Source organism: Protopterus annectens, chromosome 13.part0 (genome assembly GCF_019279795.1).
Source record: "Protopterus annectens isolate FY-2018-M chromosome 13.part0, PAN1.0, whole genome shotgun sequence".
In the NCBI taxonomy this organism is placed as follows: Eukaryota; Metazoa; Chordata; order Ceratodontiformes; family Protopteridae; genus Protopterus; species Protopterus annectens.
The window spans coordinates 223,611,447-223,627,656 of record NC_056747.1 but is presented as its reverse complement, the minus strand read 5'-3'; the positions used below and the strand labels follow the sequence as shown (position 1 = coordinate 223,627,656).

The 16,210-nt window shown below is 44.8% G+C and overlaps 1 protein-coding gene across 1 annotated transcript in view; it reads right to left on the bottom strand.

Annotated features, from left to right (window-relative positions):
* LOC122787178 (guanine nucleotide-binding protein subunit alpha-11) overlaps positions 1 to 16,210 on the bottom strand; it is a 490,815-nt gene that overhangs the window by 206,198 nt on the left and 268,407 nt on the right. The window contains exon 5 of the mRNA XM_044053758.1: positions 4,138 to 4,267. Within this exon, the coding sequence (XP_043909693.1) occupies positions 4,138 to 4,267 (130 nt within the window). The remainder of the gene's footprint in view (positions 1 to 4,137; positions 4,268 to 16,210) is intronic.

The window sequence follows — 16,210 nt, the reverse complement described above, 5'->3', positions numbered from 1 at the left end:
CTGACGACCTGATGTCATGGAAGAAGCAACAGCATCCGATGCAGAAATACTAAGACTCTGGTATTCGGGCCGACTGAGGGCTACCTGCAGGCAGATAACCCAAGAGTAATGACTGCAACAGTGAAACAAGAAGATCATCAGTCTTTTGCAAGTGAGATCTGACATGGGGATGCTGAAATACCCCTCCAGGTTCTGTAAGCATCCATGGTTAACTGCTGGGCCTTCTCTACCATGCCATAGGACAGTGCCTGAATGAAGCAGTTGCCTAGGTAACAGTAAATGTAAATGGCTCTGATTCTGTGCCAAGCAATAACTGGGGCCAAATACTTAGTAAAAATCACAGGTGGAGTAACCAATCCAAAGAGCAGTAAGATAAACCGATAGTGAAACCTCTCACCTTAGATCTGAGACAGCACTGCAAAGGCATGAGAATCAGACATGAGATCCAGTGTAACCATCAGGGAATCCAGAACAGTAAGCAGCTTGCTATGTCAGTATTCTGACTTTTGGGACCTTGACAATAGTATTCAACTTTAAAAGTTAAGGTGCAGGATGGGCCTCCACCAGTCCTACATTCCAAGCACTAAAATGGATCGGCAGCAGAAGCCTGTTTTGACACAGGATCTAGGAATCCTAGCTTTAAAATCTCTTGTAGTATCGGGGTGGATACCAGATGCACTTGGACCCTTGGCGAAAGTGGAATACGAGTTCCTGTGGTACAAGGTTTGATTCAGTCAGCCCTCATCTGCCTACTGTATGACCTTGAGCAAGTCATTTAACCTGACATTGCTCCTGGGTTGCCCCTGAAAAGAGACCGTGTCCAGTGGGCCTACCTGGTTAAACAGGTTATCTGTATTATTTTTGGTATTCTTAGGAAATTATATTAAGATGTGAACAATATGTGGTTTTACTTGATGAAGGTTTCATGATTCTGAAATAGCGTAAAGATGAGCAAGATAATATAGATTAGAAAGTTTTATGTGATTAGTTTTATATTTCCTTATATTAAGGTAGTGTTATGTTCTCCATGAAATACATATATACAGATGAACGCAAAATTCTGATGTGATAGAGGAGGTATATATGCATTTGTATCTGAATGGACCCATTTATAATAATGAACATATAGCCCTTTAACTGAAACAAGAGGTTAATGAAAAACGCTGGTAGGCAGATAAAAGCCTGCGGTCATACAGCAGCTAAAAGCTAAGGCAACAGTTAGTTTTTAGCTGCTGTATGACCGCAGGCTTTTATCTGCCTACCAGCGTTTTTCATTTGTGTTTTTTGGGCGTCTTCTTGTGCTGAAATAAGAGGTTGCCTTAAGTTAAGTCACTAAATGGTTCTCTAATTAATCACACTTAATTAACTTAATACAATGCTTGACTATATAAACTGGAATAACAGAACTTGTAACAGAATCTGATGAAGCGTACTACAGCTACGCGAAAGCGCTTATTCTTTGTGGTTTTATGTATGGAATAAAGAGGAATTTTCGTATTATTTCGTCTCACTTGGACTGGTTTCAACATTTGACTGCATGAGTACTTTCAGTGACTTCAGTGCCTTCTCCGTGTGGATGCACTTGTGTTGATTCTACTATTTTATTTGTCTGGTTTTGACAAGTGCTCCTAATTGGTGTGAGCAGTTTTATTTGACTATTATTCTTAGGAAATGCAGTTTGCAACCCTGGCATGTGCAGTATTCACTTATCTTTTATGATGCTCTTAGTTTATCTTTCAAACTATCCCTGGGATAGGAAGGATAAAGAGGGGGACAAGGAAAGGGTGGGGAATTTTGTGGGGGACAAGGAAGGGGTGGGGAATTTTGTGGAGAAGAAAGGAGTTCCATGAAATCACAGCTGCTCCTTAGGGATACAGAGCACTAGGGCCCCCAGATTCTCGTCTGGTCTTCCCACCAACTTTTTTTATTCTGGCTCTACATATACCCATGGGCTTGCTTTCTTTTTTTCACTGGTAGTAGGACCCAGACTTAGATGGGTAATTCCTGTAATAAAATAGGCATGGGGGAGTGAATAGTCTGATTAACTACCAGTTTCTTAACCAAGGAAGCATTAAACAGCTGCACCATGACATCCTCTGGGATGGGGATGTAGCCTCATCCACACGTCTCCTGATCACAGACCCCCCATAATACTGCTCTGGATGATTCATAAACATCTGACTATTTGAGTGGGGTCCAATTATATCCACAGATCTCCCATTAGAAATCTTTCAACTCTCCACCTTCAACAGGTTTAGAACTATTGGATTGGTCATACTTGTCTGATAATTAATAACTCAAAGTCAGAGTGGTAGCTGGGCACACTTTCTTCCCAAATCGGTCCAATACTCTGCAGTTCTTAACAGTTAGAGAAGGAAAAGTTTCACCCACTTACCATTACCACTGCTAGCTCCACCACTGGATTTTTACAAAGAACCTGTGGAACTCCTAGACACTGCAGACATCCCAGGGTGGGGTGGGAGAGCTAGTTCCCCAGAAGCTGCTAAAAATTAATCCTTTACAGTTCCTATAGGTTTAAGGGGTGGATCTATATTAGAACACAGAATAGTCTAAATGTCGAAAGGGGGGCTGAACCCCCTCACACCCCCTGCTAATTATATATATAGCAACTCCAAGATCACACTACAGTGAGGAAAGTGCAAAAATTCCAATCTTCACTGTACTGCGATCTCACTAACAGTTCGCTGAATGGCATTTTCGCTTTAAAATGCCATTCAATGAACTGACTCTTCGATCACATAATTTAGACCCATTTAGGGGTACCAAAACCCAGAAAATCAAATCATCTTTTGGGGTATCTGACATATCTTTGACTTTCTAAATTTGAAGTGGTCTTTCATCTTGCAAAAAGCATCTCCAAATGATATTTCCCCAAGTGAAGCAGAGGAAATGGTGTTGTGTCAGTGTCTTATGCAATACTGATAGGGGGAAAACATTTGCGTACAGCAGCGTAATTCTTTATCTTCAGTCTTTGGGGACTCACCATTCCTCACAGAAGAGGATTTCTCTCTTGGAAGAAGGGACTCCAGACAATTGGGGCTGATCTGTACTGGGTGCAGGTCCGGCAAAACATGAAAGACCCCTGAGCCAAGGAGACCCATTCCTAGGGAACACACTGAGCGGGACTGGGAATATGTATGGACCCAGTGACTGTCTGAGATCCAGGCAACTGAGGGGAGCTGAATGTGGGCATCCTACATTTCAGCTTCTGAGCCCTCTTAATTGGAAATGATGCCTTGGCAGCCAGTGACTTGAGTGTGAGAATCCCAAACTTCCACACTCACACCCTAGATGTCCTCCCTGAATAAAGTAGTGGGTACACCATCTGCCTCTTCTGAAATGATAAAGCGCAGCTGAAGCCAAAGGTGCTCAAGGTAGGAAGTCCAGTTTGAACTCCAAGCAATGGCTCTTCTTCCTGCGAATGTGCCTTAATCCACAAGCATGATGGCCTCAAAGGAGCTGACACCAAAGATGCAAGGGCCAAGGAATGTAATTGGGGCCCACGGTCTCAAGCAGAGAAGGTGTGTTATATGACACCATCACATTGCCCAGGTCCCTGCCTTTCTTCTTGGACCACTTTTCTAATTACAAGGTTGGAGGCAAATTGGAAGATGCCAGGGAGGTAGGAATCCAGATCTCTTCCAATATAAATTTTGCAGGGGATGTTTCTATTTAAATCATCGAAAAACCCTACAAACCTAGTACTGTCACCTGGGGAAAAAAGAAAAGAAAAATGCTTAAACTAGACTAGCCTTTTTGTGAGATTTGTCTACCACAAGAGCACCAGCCTTCCATCTTAGTGGAGTACATATGCTAACCTGCAAGCCACTGTATTTCCAACTTGTTTCCAACTTGGTTTTTAGGTGTTGCAGCAAGCATAAGAATAAACCTGTCTCTCTCTCCAATGAAGATCTGGTCCAGATGAACACCCAAGGGCTATAAAAATGCAAATTACAGCATTAACTTCATATCACCAATTCAAGGACACCATTCACAAAAACTATTTTGTCTTTTTATAACAGTTTGTATCCAGTCTGCAGAAACATCTACAGTCACAGTCTAAGAATGACGATCCACGTGGAGAGTACTGCATCAAAATCAAACTATATTACCTACCTCATTATCAGATTCTACCAGAACTTGATCATATTCACTAAGGGCTACTAAAAACATGATGGATGTCACATTCTCAAAACAATGAATCCATTTTCTTCGTTCAGATCTCTGACCTCCAACATCAACCATTCTGAAACAAAGGGGGACAAAAACAAGTCAAGAAACTACATAGTTCAGCCATTTTACATTAAAGCCAACCTTTATATGGGTCTACTCAATTTAGTCTGCTTCAGAACTTGAACTGAATGTACATAAAGTTATTTACGTACCATAATGAGAGCCAAGATTTTCATCCGGTTCAACTATGGGTTGTTGAATCTGACTGGATCAATCTTGACACCAATCTTGAAACTGTTCAGCTCCAGGGCTCTGACCCATTCTGTACACACACGTCCCTGGTCTCCACCCTACCACCTCGCATCAAATTTGCCCCGATGAATAAATTATCAAAGTACAAGCAAGAAACTTTACTTTAATGAAAAAGGGTATTACTCCTGCTCATTTCTAAGTGGTGTAAAAAAGGCCATGTCATGGTTATAGAGCACTGGCAGTGAAGACTGCTTATTTACAGGGAATGCAAAGGTCGACTGATCCATAGAGCCACATTAGGGACGATTTGGCAGGGAACAGATGGGAGAAATGTTAACCAGAATGAAAACTGGAGAAAGTACAGTTTTGTACCTACCATAAATGTAGATGTCCGATAGATATGCAACTGCAGTCCTGACATATGGGTTGTCCTGCCTCAGGCAGCCCTTCGGTCGGCCGGATTCCAAAGTCTGGGTCCGGCGTCGGCTGATGTCACCTCTTCCCCGACGTCAGAGCGGCTGGGGTATAAAAGCAGCAGCCGGCGCCATCTTCTTCAGTGTTTCTTGCCCCAGATGCCAGGTGCCCTCCAAGGAAGGCTAAATTTAGAGAATGGATAGAATTCCAGACATGCACAACAGTAATAAACAGATACACCACAAATACTATCCCCAGCTAATATGAAAAGGGGGAGTGGACCCAAAAAATAATTACAGAGGGGTAGGAGGGAGGGAAAACCTGACTGCAGTTGCATACCTATCGGACATCTACATTTATGGTAGGTACAAAACTGTACTATGTCCTTCAAGAATGCAACTGCAGTCCTGACATATGGGTTGAATACCATAGCCAAGCTGGGGGTGGTAGGATATAAGATAATGATGGTGTAGCTAAAATGCCCTGCAGGACTGCCGAAGCAAAGCCTGCTCGGGATCTGGAATATAAAGGCAGGTTGTAATGCTTGGAAAATGTATGCACGGAGCTCCATGTAGCAGCTTCTAGAATGTCCTTTGTAGCCACCCCTCTTAAAAAGGCTGTGGAGGTGGCTGTAGCTCTGGTGGAGTGTGGCCTGATATTTGCTGGCACACCTTTTCCATGGAAAGAGTAGCAGAATCTGATGCAGTTTCCAATCCATTTTGAAATTGTTTGTTTGGAAATTGCCTTCCCTTGTACTCCAGCAGCGTACACTACAAATAGTTGGTCAGACTTTCTGTTGGCCTTTGTTCTATCCAAGTAATAGCGCAATTGTCTGTGAATGTCCAAAGTGTGCAGAAGCTTTTCTCCTTTATTTTGAGGATTGGGAAAGAAAGTAGGCAGGTGAATTGCTTGATTTAGAGAAACCCTGGATATCACTTTTGGCATGAATGAGGGATTGGTTCTTAAAGAGACTCTGTCCTGATGAAAAATGAGAAATGGAGGTACTGCCATAAGGGCCTGTATCTCCGAGACTCTTCTTGCTGAAGTAATTGCCAACAGGAAAACTGTTTTCCAGGAGAGAAATTGCAATTCTGAAGATGCTGCTGGCTCAAAAGGAGGAAGAGTTAATTTTTCCAAGACGAAATTGAGGTCCCATGCAGGCACTGGTGGTTTTCTTGGAGGTTTGATATTATTTATCCCCCTTAGAAACTGTCTTAGCAAAGGATGTGAAAACACAGGTGGATCACAGTTGTATTTTGCTGAAATTGCTGAAGCGTGTATTTTTATGGAAGAATATGAAAGGCCATTGTGAAACATTTCTGCCAAGTATTCTAGAATCTGTGGGATGTTCATTACTGATGCATCCTGACCCTTGTTGGCATTCTAGATGTTGAACCTCTTCCATTTGGCTAAATAAGTTTTTCTGGTGGAAGGCCTGCGTGCTTCCAGTAAGATCTCTTGAACTTTTTTGGAGAGAGAAATATGGGTAGAAGTCATGTAACCCTCCAAGCTGTCAGTTGCAATGTTTGCAGGTTTGGATGAACAGTCCTGTAATTGTGCTGAGTTATAAGCAGAGGCCATAGAGGCAGGGGCCACGGTTTGGTGCGAGTTATGCTCCTTAGTAATGGGTACCAGTGCTGTCTTGGCCAGTCTGGAGCTATCAAAATGCTTTTCGGTTGTTCTGCTTTGATCTTCAGTAACACCTTGGTCATTAATGGTAGAGGCGGGAATGCATAGATTGTTAGAGAATTCCAGCTGAAGGAGATAGCATCTATTCTCCAGGCTTGAGGATGGTGTGTCCTTGAGCAGAACCTTTTCAGATGATAATTGTGGTGTGAGGCAAAGAGGTCTATGTCCGGCCTTCCCCATGCATGAGTTATTTGTGAAAAAATGTCTGGATGCAACATCCATTCGTGGGGGTCCATAATGTTTCTGCTTAGACTGTCCGCCAGAATATTGTCCTTGCCTGGAACAAACTGGGATTGCAACTGTATGTTCAGTTTCAGGGACTTTTCCCAAAGAGTCATTGTTAGTCTGCAAAGGGGGTAAGAATGGGTGCCTCCCTGCTTGTTTATGTACCACATAACAGTGGTGTTGTCTGTCTTTATTAGCAGATGACCTTGAGGAAGAAATTTTCCGAAGGCCTCGACTGCATGAATCACTGCCAGCATCTCTTTTTGATTGATGTGCAGATGCAATTCCCGGGGAGCCCATTGCCCTTGAATGCAGTTGCCTTCCATGTGCGCCCCCCATCCATGATCTGAGGCGTCTGTTGTAATGGTTTGGCTTGCTTGAGGTTTGTTGAAGGGCATGCCTTTGTTTAGCTGGCTTGCTTGTGCCCACCACAAAAATTCCTTTTGTAGACATGGAATGAGTGGAATAATTGCTTCTAAGTTGTGGCTGTGTTGAGACCATAGGGTTTTTAGGTACCATTGTAATTTTCTCATGTGTAGTCTTGCCAGTGGAATCAGGAGAATGCAAGTTGCCATGAAACCCAGGGCCTGCAGGATTTTCCTTGCAATCATCTGGGTGTGCTTTGCTAAGCTTTTGAAGTAGTCTGGTAATTGTTCTTGTTTTTCTTCTGTGAAGAAAGCCATTTGTGAATTTGTGTCCAGTTTGGCTCCTAGAAAAATTATTTGTTGGGATGGCAGTAGTCTTGATTTTTGAATGTTGACTGTGTATCCCAAAGCCTGTAGTAAGTGAATGACATAGTCCAAGCTTCTTATCAAAGATTGCTAGCTGTCCGCTTGTATAAGGCAGTCGTCCAGATAAGGGTATATTTGTATCCCCTGAAGTCTGCAATGTGCAATTACTGATGCCCGGCATTTCGTGAATACTCTGGGTGCAGCAGATGAGCCAAAAGGCAATGCTGAGAATTGATAATGCTCTGACCCTGCAAGAAATCTGAGGTATCTTCTACAGCTGTGTCTGATTAGGACATGCAGGTATGCCTCCTTGAGGTCCAGAGTAACCAGCCAAGACCCCTTGCCCAGCATGGGAAGAAGTTGCTGTAACGTCAGCATTTTGAATTTTGGCACAATGAGAAAAGTGTTTAGAGTGGACAAGTCCAGTATAGGTCTCCATTGCTTTTCTTTTCTTGGAACAAGGAACAGTCTTGAGTAGAATCCCTGGCCCTGCTCCTGAGGGGGAACCTTTTCTATTGCTTTGATTTGTAGCAGCTTTGAAACTTGTATGAGTGCCTCTGCCCTTTGATTGTGTGGCAGGTTTGGCATGCCTTGTCTTGTTGGTAAGGTATGGAAGTGGAACCTGTAACCTTTGTCTATTATGTTCAAAATCCATTCATCCTTTGTAAAAACGTGCCAATTTTTTGAAAATAAGGATAACTTTCCGCCTAAAGGAGCTTCTCTTTGAGCCTTGGTCGGTGGTGTCAAAGACAAGTCATTGTGATTGCCCCTGTGGAGCAGTGGGAGTCCCTGCGCCACTTCTCTGATTAGTTGGTTGCCATTGGCGTCCCCTGTAGGAGCCTCGGTATTGCCCTCTACCTCGAGCATGCCTACTTTTTCCCCTTTGAAACTTGTCAGTGTCTGGAAAGGACCAATTCTTCGAAGGCCAATTCCTGCTGAACCTTGGTGGCTGAACCTGGAGGAAATCTTTGACTGTTTGTACTGATTTAGCCTTTTCCTCAATTGATTTCAACACACCCTGTGCATTAGCACCAAATAGCTTGTCTTTTTCCAGAGGTGCATCTAGAAGCTTTACTTTAACATGATCTGGCAATGACTGTTCTGTCAACCAAGCATGTCTACGTATGACGGCCCCTGTCATAGTTGCCCTACATGAAGCTTCCAATGCATCATAACCACACTGAAGAAAATGACTGCTAACCTGCTGAGTATTATGAACCAAATCCTGCAAAGCCTTTTTATCTAAAGGCACAAGAGAGGCTAACTTTTTCTGCAAATCATCCATCAGAAAATCCTGATACTGAAACATATGAAAAAGACAGTTAAGAGCCCTCATGGCAAGGGTGGTAGAGGTATAAACTTTCTTACCCCACCTCTCCAGGGACCTAGCTTCCCTGTCTGCGGGCAAAGAATTCTTGGTTGTGGAAGTGGCCACTCCTTTGGGCCCCTGAGAAATAGTTTCTAGATCAACAGAGTGGGCCTTAAAGAGATGCTTATGAGTTTCAGGAACCCTGTAATATCTGTCAGGCTTGACAGGAGCAGGAGGGAGAGAATCAGGAGAATTACTGGAGTCTGAGTACACATCATCCAATACATCTAACACTGGGGGAATAGGTAAAGGCCTGCGCTGGGGTAACTTAAGGAAGGTCCGAAGCCTTTTCCTGGAGTCCAAGAAATCCTGGCCCTGCCACTGAAAATGCTCTCTCATGGAGTGTAGAATTTCCCCGAAAGAAATATCCTCAGGAGTAGAGGCAGAGGGAATGGATTCATCTGCATCAGAATCCTCGTAGGCCGGGAAGGGTTCTTCCTGGGAATCCTCTGTCTGGATGAGCCTGAGAGCCCCTGATTAAAGAAATTAGATCTGCAGCTAAAGTCATAATCTGTTTATCCGAGGTGTGAGTCTGTGAAAAAGATTTAGGAGGGTGAGACTTAGCCTGGCTGGCAGCCTTAGCACGTGTGTAGGCCTTGATGGACATAGACACAGGAGGCCTAGCTGCCCCACGTGCTGGAGTAACTTTGTCCACCGGTATGGTGTCAGGCAAATCTTGGGCTTCGGTTTCAGGAGGAAAAACAACAACAGGCACCGGGGAAGTCTCCGGGACTTAAGTTTGCGGTAAAAAGGTGTCGTCGGCCTGGAGCGGTTGAATTACCGCCTCCGAAGAGACTGATGCACTCGCGGTAGGCTTAGGCGTGGTGTCGGTGGAAGTCGCGGGCCGTGAAGGTCGGTCCCAGTCCTTCCGTTTTTTGGAAACGTGCGCTGTCGGAAGTTCCGACGGTATGATATAGGAGTAATTTTCCCCAAAAAAGTCTTCAGCAAATTCTGCCCGGCGCCTAAGTGTGTGCTTGTTGAAGCAAGCACAGGCAGCACAGGCCGAGACGTCGTGGTCTGGGCCGAGGCAGGGAAGGCAGTAAGAATGGAAGTCCTTATGAGGTATTTGTTTACCACAAGACAAACGATTAACTTTTTCAGTTTTGTCTGACATCGGCTGAGGCAAGAAAAGGTTCCCCAACGGGGTACTTAGCTTTGATGACGGTATCTGAAAACACAGGAGCTGGCCGACCGGCACTTGCGAACTGCTTCTGCTTCGGGCACCGCGCGGCAAGAAAGACTGAAGAAGATGGCGCCGGCTGATGCTTTTATACCCCCAGCCGCTCTGACGTCGGGAAAGAGGTGACATCAGCCGACACCGGACCCAGACTTTGGAATCCGGCCGACCGAAGGGCTGCCTGAGGCAGGACAACCCATATGTCAGGACCGCAGTTGCATTCTTGAAGGACATCATGGATCGGTCACTATGTTAAGTGCATAACTTTTGTATCCAATGTCAATTTTTGTCTGCTTGAACTGTGGGACAGATTCCCAAGCATACAGTCTCGGGTGGTATCAAGAAAGGACATTCCTAAGAATGGCGGAGCCAAATGAGGAGAGAGACTTAGATTGTTCATCCAGTTTATAACGTGACACAAATGTACGAACTGTTGACCAAATAGCAGCTCCACAGATATCAATAAGATGTCTACTGGTAAAGGCTCTAGACATGGCCACAGCCCTTGTGGAATAACCTTTAGACTTAGATTGCAAGGATAAACACCTTTTATTGTACACAAATGTAACTGTAACCTTAGCTACCGCCTTGCCCCTTTTTGGTCTAGAGAAAGACACAAAAAATTGATCAGACTTGCTAAAAGGAGTAGTTCTGTGAAGATGAAATCCGAGCTGGCAATGGACAGCCAGCACATGAAGCATGTATTCACCTTTGTTAGAAAACCTTGGAAAACAAGACTGGTACATTTATTGCCGGATTCAGGTTAGCTTTGGATGCCACCTTAGGAAAGAGACATCTCAGTGAAACCCTATCCTTATGTAAAGAAGGATTAAGGAGGTCTGCAGGAAAGCACTTGCATCTCTGATGTACACTGATGTACAGCCACCAGAAAAAACTGTTTTCCAAGATAGGAATTTAAAATCCATTGATGCTGCTGGCTCAAAGGGGGGAAGAGTCCATGCTTGCAATATGACATTTATGTCCCAAGGAGGAGTTGCATCTCCAACTGGGTGCTAACCAAAGTTCCCTTTAAAAAGTAAAAAGGCATTGATAATCTTCACTGACGCTACAGAAAAGTTGTTCTGGCACATGTGAAAACTAGAGATGGCTGCCAACAGCACAATGATAGTGGAGTAGCTAGGCCAGTTGTGAAAAAGTTATGATAAATAATGGGAGGGGGGAGACCAGGGGCTGAAAAGGAGTCTAGACCCTTGGATGATGCCCAAAAAGAAAATCTTTTCCATTTGCTGAAGTACACCTTGGTGGTGATATGCTTTTGAGGGGCTAAGATTTGAACAGATAAGGAAAGCCTGCCATTTCTGGCTCATGTTAGAATTGCAGGACTCAAGTCATTAATTACATGGTTGGTCCAAATGGGTGAGCCAAGGGATCTGAATACTGATCCTGTTTCCAGGGAGTGCAATAAAAAAAACCACAGGAATGGAAACCATGTCTGCAGAGGTCTAGAAAATGGCAATGAGGATTCACCTTGTCCTTGCACACACTAGCTTTCTGTATAAAATTTGTTCATTACAACTAATGGCTGAAAGGCATAAAGGAGAACAGAAAGCCACTTGTGGACCAGAGCAAACCTTGATGACTGTCCCTGTGGAGGGATCAGGACAAAGTAGCTACTGCACTTGTAATTTAGATGAATGCAAAGAGGCTGCCCCAGCAACTGGACTGAGGGACCACTCATGAGGCATTAGGATAGACCTGTTCAGTTTGTGCAGTAGAACACTGGATGACCCAGGTATACGAGCTGCTATAAGAAAGCAGAGTGAAGACATCTCCCATGGCCAGACTCGCATGGCTTCATGGCATAAGGGGTAAGAACATCCCCCCCCCCCCATTTGATGATGTACCACACTACATTGCTGTCTGTCCATACTTGAATCACACCTCAGGGAGACTGTCCTGGAAAGCCTGCAACACTATGAAGACCGCCCTCATCTCCAGAACACTGAAAGACTGACCTCTAAATGCGACCATGTGCACTTAACTGCCTTCCCTTCTAAATGCCCACACCTAGCCCTAGAAGGCATCCGTTGCCACACACCACCAAGAAACTTGTTCAGAATGGTCATCTGTTTATCACCAAAGGAGATATTATCCACCAAGATGTGTGCCGTCTGCAGACCTTAGTTTTATTTAGCATGGAGGGGATGGATTCAGACCACTGTACCACTAAAGTCCAATACAGAACCTTCAAAATATTTGGCAAGAGAGATCATGAGGATTGTGGACTCTGACTCAACAGGTGAAGGATTACCCTTTTGGAGAACAGGGGTAGTGAAGAAAGTACAGTTGTGTACACTTACCATAAATGTGGATGTTTGAGTGCACTCACTGTTGCAGTCATCACACTTGGGTTATCTGCCTGCAGGTAGCCCTCAGTCGGCCTGAACACCAGAGTCTTGGGATTTCTGCGTCGGATGCTGTCACCTCTACATGACGTCAGGGGTATAAAACAAGCAGCCGATGCCATTACATCAGTTTTTCTAGCTTCAAATGTCAGGAGCCCCCAAAATAGGAAGCTATTAAATGGTGTGGAACGTCTCCAGTAAAAAGTAAATACCCCTGCCATAAAATATGGCCATACAGAGGATATGTAGAAAGGCAAGCCAGGGGGGGGCTGGAGGGAGGGAAACCAGGACTGCAACACTGAATACACTAACATCTACATTTTATGATAAGTGTACACAACTGTACTATGTTCTTAGTGTTTCACTGTTGCAGTCATCACACTTGGGTTGAATACAAAAGCTGAGGAAGGGTGGAGGCAGTCAAGAAGTGTTAGGGCTGGCTAGTAGGCCTTGTAAGACGGCTGCAGCAAATCCAGCTCTGGATTTAGTAATAAATAGGTAGGTGGTAATGCCTGGTGAACGTGTGCACAGAACTCCAGGTTGCAGCTTCCAGGAACCCTGGTAGAAACTCCCCTGAGAAATGCTGTAGAGGCTGAGGTAGCCTTAGTGGAATAAGTTCCGATTCCCTGTGGGGTAGGTTTCCATGGTGCTTGTAGCAGAAATGGATGCAGTGTGCTATCCATTTGGAAATGATTTGCTTTGAAATGGCCTTGCCCTCGGCCCCTGTAGCAAAGCTGACTAGCAGCTGGTCAGACTTTGAAAGGTTTAGTCCTGTAAATGGATGGATTGGTTTAAAGTCACATTGGATATCACCTTGGGCATAAATGATGGGTCAGTCCTGAGGGAAACCCTGTCAGCATGGAAAATAATGAAGGGTTACCAGCCATTAGTGCCTGTAACTCAGACACTCTTCTTGCTGAATCCTAACATTCTTTTGACTTTATAAAGATCACCTTAGTAGAGTGTACAAACATGCATACCGGATTCCCTTTGCTACTGTACTTTTGAACAAACAGTGGCACTTAAGTGAGTTACAGAGTGTGAGAGAGTGGTCCCTATGTTAGGCAAGCAAGAAGTTATGTACTCACCATAACGTTCAATGTATGTAGTCCATCTCGCCTTACATTGTTACCAGTGGGTTCGGAGCCGAACCTCAGCTCCAACTCGGCCATACTCTACCTGGAAGTCTTCAACTGGCTCGTGGCCAAGAGGTATCCCATTCATGAAACAGGTCTATTCCTCAGATCTTGTTTGCTGCAAGCTCGCACACACACACACACTGAGAACAACCCCAACAGAAAGTACTACTGACACCTAGAGACAATACCTACAGGTCCTCCAGGAGGGGGAAGGAGAGAGGATTAGTAAGAATGTAAGGCGAGATGGACTACATACATCGAACGTTATGGTGAGTACATAACTTCTTGATGTTACCCAATCTTGCCTTCATTCTTACCTGTGGGACTGCGTCTCTAGCACCTTGATCTTGGGTGGCTCAGTGAAAAATACTCTTGAGCACCGTGGAACCAAAGGAAGATCTGCCTCTAGAGACCAGATCTAATTTGTGACTAATAAAGGTATGAGGCGAAGCCCATGTTGCTGCAGCACAAATATCATCCATAGACATCCTAGCCTGAAACGTAGTTGAGGTAGCCACAGATAGTGTAGAATGAGCCTTCACTTTAAAAGGTAACTCTGCCATTGGAAGCATAAATAAATGAGATGCAATCGGAGATCCAGCGAGACAAGGTTACCTTAGAAACCAGAACCCCAAGTCTAGTGTCTGAAAACGAGACAAACATTTGATCTGATTTCCTGAAATCTTTTGTCCTATGTAAACAGAAACGCAACTGTCTATGAACATCCAGTTGATGAAACTTATTCTGCCTTGTTGGAGTATTCAGAAAAAAAACACAGGCAACTCAATGGATTAGATGATATTGACAACAGAGGCAACCTTTGGAACAAAAGAAGGGTTGGTTCTTAAGGAGACCCTATCTTTGTGAAACACCAATTAAGGTGGCCTAATCGATAAGGCTTGGAGTTCAGAGACCCGCACAGCTGAAGTTATGGCTACCAAGAATACGGTCTTCCATGACAAGAATTTAATGTTACACATAGCTGTGGCTCAAAGGGAGTTGAGGTGAGCTTCTGTAGTGCAAAACTGAGGTCCCATGGCATCACTGGATCAAAGACTGGAGGTCGGAGTAACAATGTCCTTTTCATAAAAGCCTACAAAGCCTCTGAGCCATAAGGGTTGGGCACATTAGCAACGTGGAAAGTAGAAATCGCTGCCAATTGCACTTTAATGGTTGCTGCAGCTGAAACCTGACTGAACAGTTGAAAAAAAAATTCCAATGTTGTCAAAATAGGCGCTGTACAAGGATCAATATGTCTCAAGGGCCCAAACAGAAAATCTCTTCCACTTACTGGAATAAATCTTCCTGGTAGAAGGCTTGTGGGAAGATTATAGAATATGGAACACTTCCGGGGGAAAAGCATGAAGCCCGACTACGGACGGAACTGGAGCAGACAAGCTGTCAACTTGAGGATCTGGAGGAAGGGACGGAACTGTCCTGACATAAGAGTCAGATCTGGAGCTGGGTCCAGAATCCAGGGCTTGTCCATTAGATAAAGTTGTAGGAAGGGAAACCAAATCTGATGAGGCCAGTGTGGGGCAATGAGGATCATTTTACTTCCCAAAGACTGCGCTTTCTAAATGACCTTTGATATCAGAGGTAATGGTGGAAAGGCATAGAGAAGACCGGAGGGCCAATCGTGAGCCAGAGGGTCCCTGGGTGTCTCCCCCACCAGGGGGATAAGGGTGAAGTAGCTGCTGCAGTTGGCATCGAGGGGGCTGGCAAATAGATCGAAGCAAGGCTGACCCCATCTGTGGAGTAGCTCTTCTGCAACATAATTGTTCATGGACCACTCGTGAGGCATTAGGATAGCTCTGCTCAGACTGTCGGGAATCACGCTGGACTTCCCCAGTATATGCGTTGCAACTAGAAAGCGTTGGGAAGACACCGCCCACTGCCAAACTCGAAGTGCCTCTCTGCAAAGAGGGTATGATTTGGTTCCTCCCTGTTTGTTCAGCTACCATACCACCATGCTGTCTCAGTGGACTGCAATTGTCCCTAGAGGGAGAAAGCTCTGAAGTGCTTGCAATGCTAACAGCACTGCTCATCTCCAAGACACTGATATGCAAATGGGTCTCGTGATGCTGTCATGTGCCTTGGACAGTCCTGCCAAGGTAATACCCCCCCCCCACCCGATCTGGGAGGCATCCGTGGTCACTGTGGCAACTGGAGAAGATGGGACAAAAGGCTTGCCCATGTTGAGATTGCTAGCCTGAAGCCACCAGCGTAGATCCTGCTTGCACGTGTCCGCAATCAATAGAATGGGAGAGTGGAAGATGCTGTAGTGACCATTGGGCAAAAAGCAGCCACTGAAAAACCTTCATGTGTAGTCTGGCAGGGGGAACTAGCACGATCGTGGCAGCCATGGTCCATAATAACTTGAGGACCACTATTGCCTTGACCTTCAATGGTAGTAAGGCGTAGGCCTAATGTTGTAGAGCCTGAATTCTCTCTTCTGGTAAGAAGGTCCTCATGAGCGCCATATCTAGCTCGGCGCCGATAAAAGTGACAAGCTGTGTGGCCAATAAGGCAGATTTTTCACAATTTAGAGTAATTCCTAACCTTTGGCACAGTGTAATGGTGGCATCCCTGGTCTATAACAGTAGAAGCCTGGTGGTGGCAGAAAGGAGCCAGTCTAGGTAAAAAATTGGGAA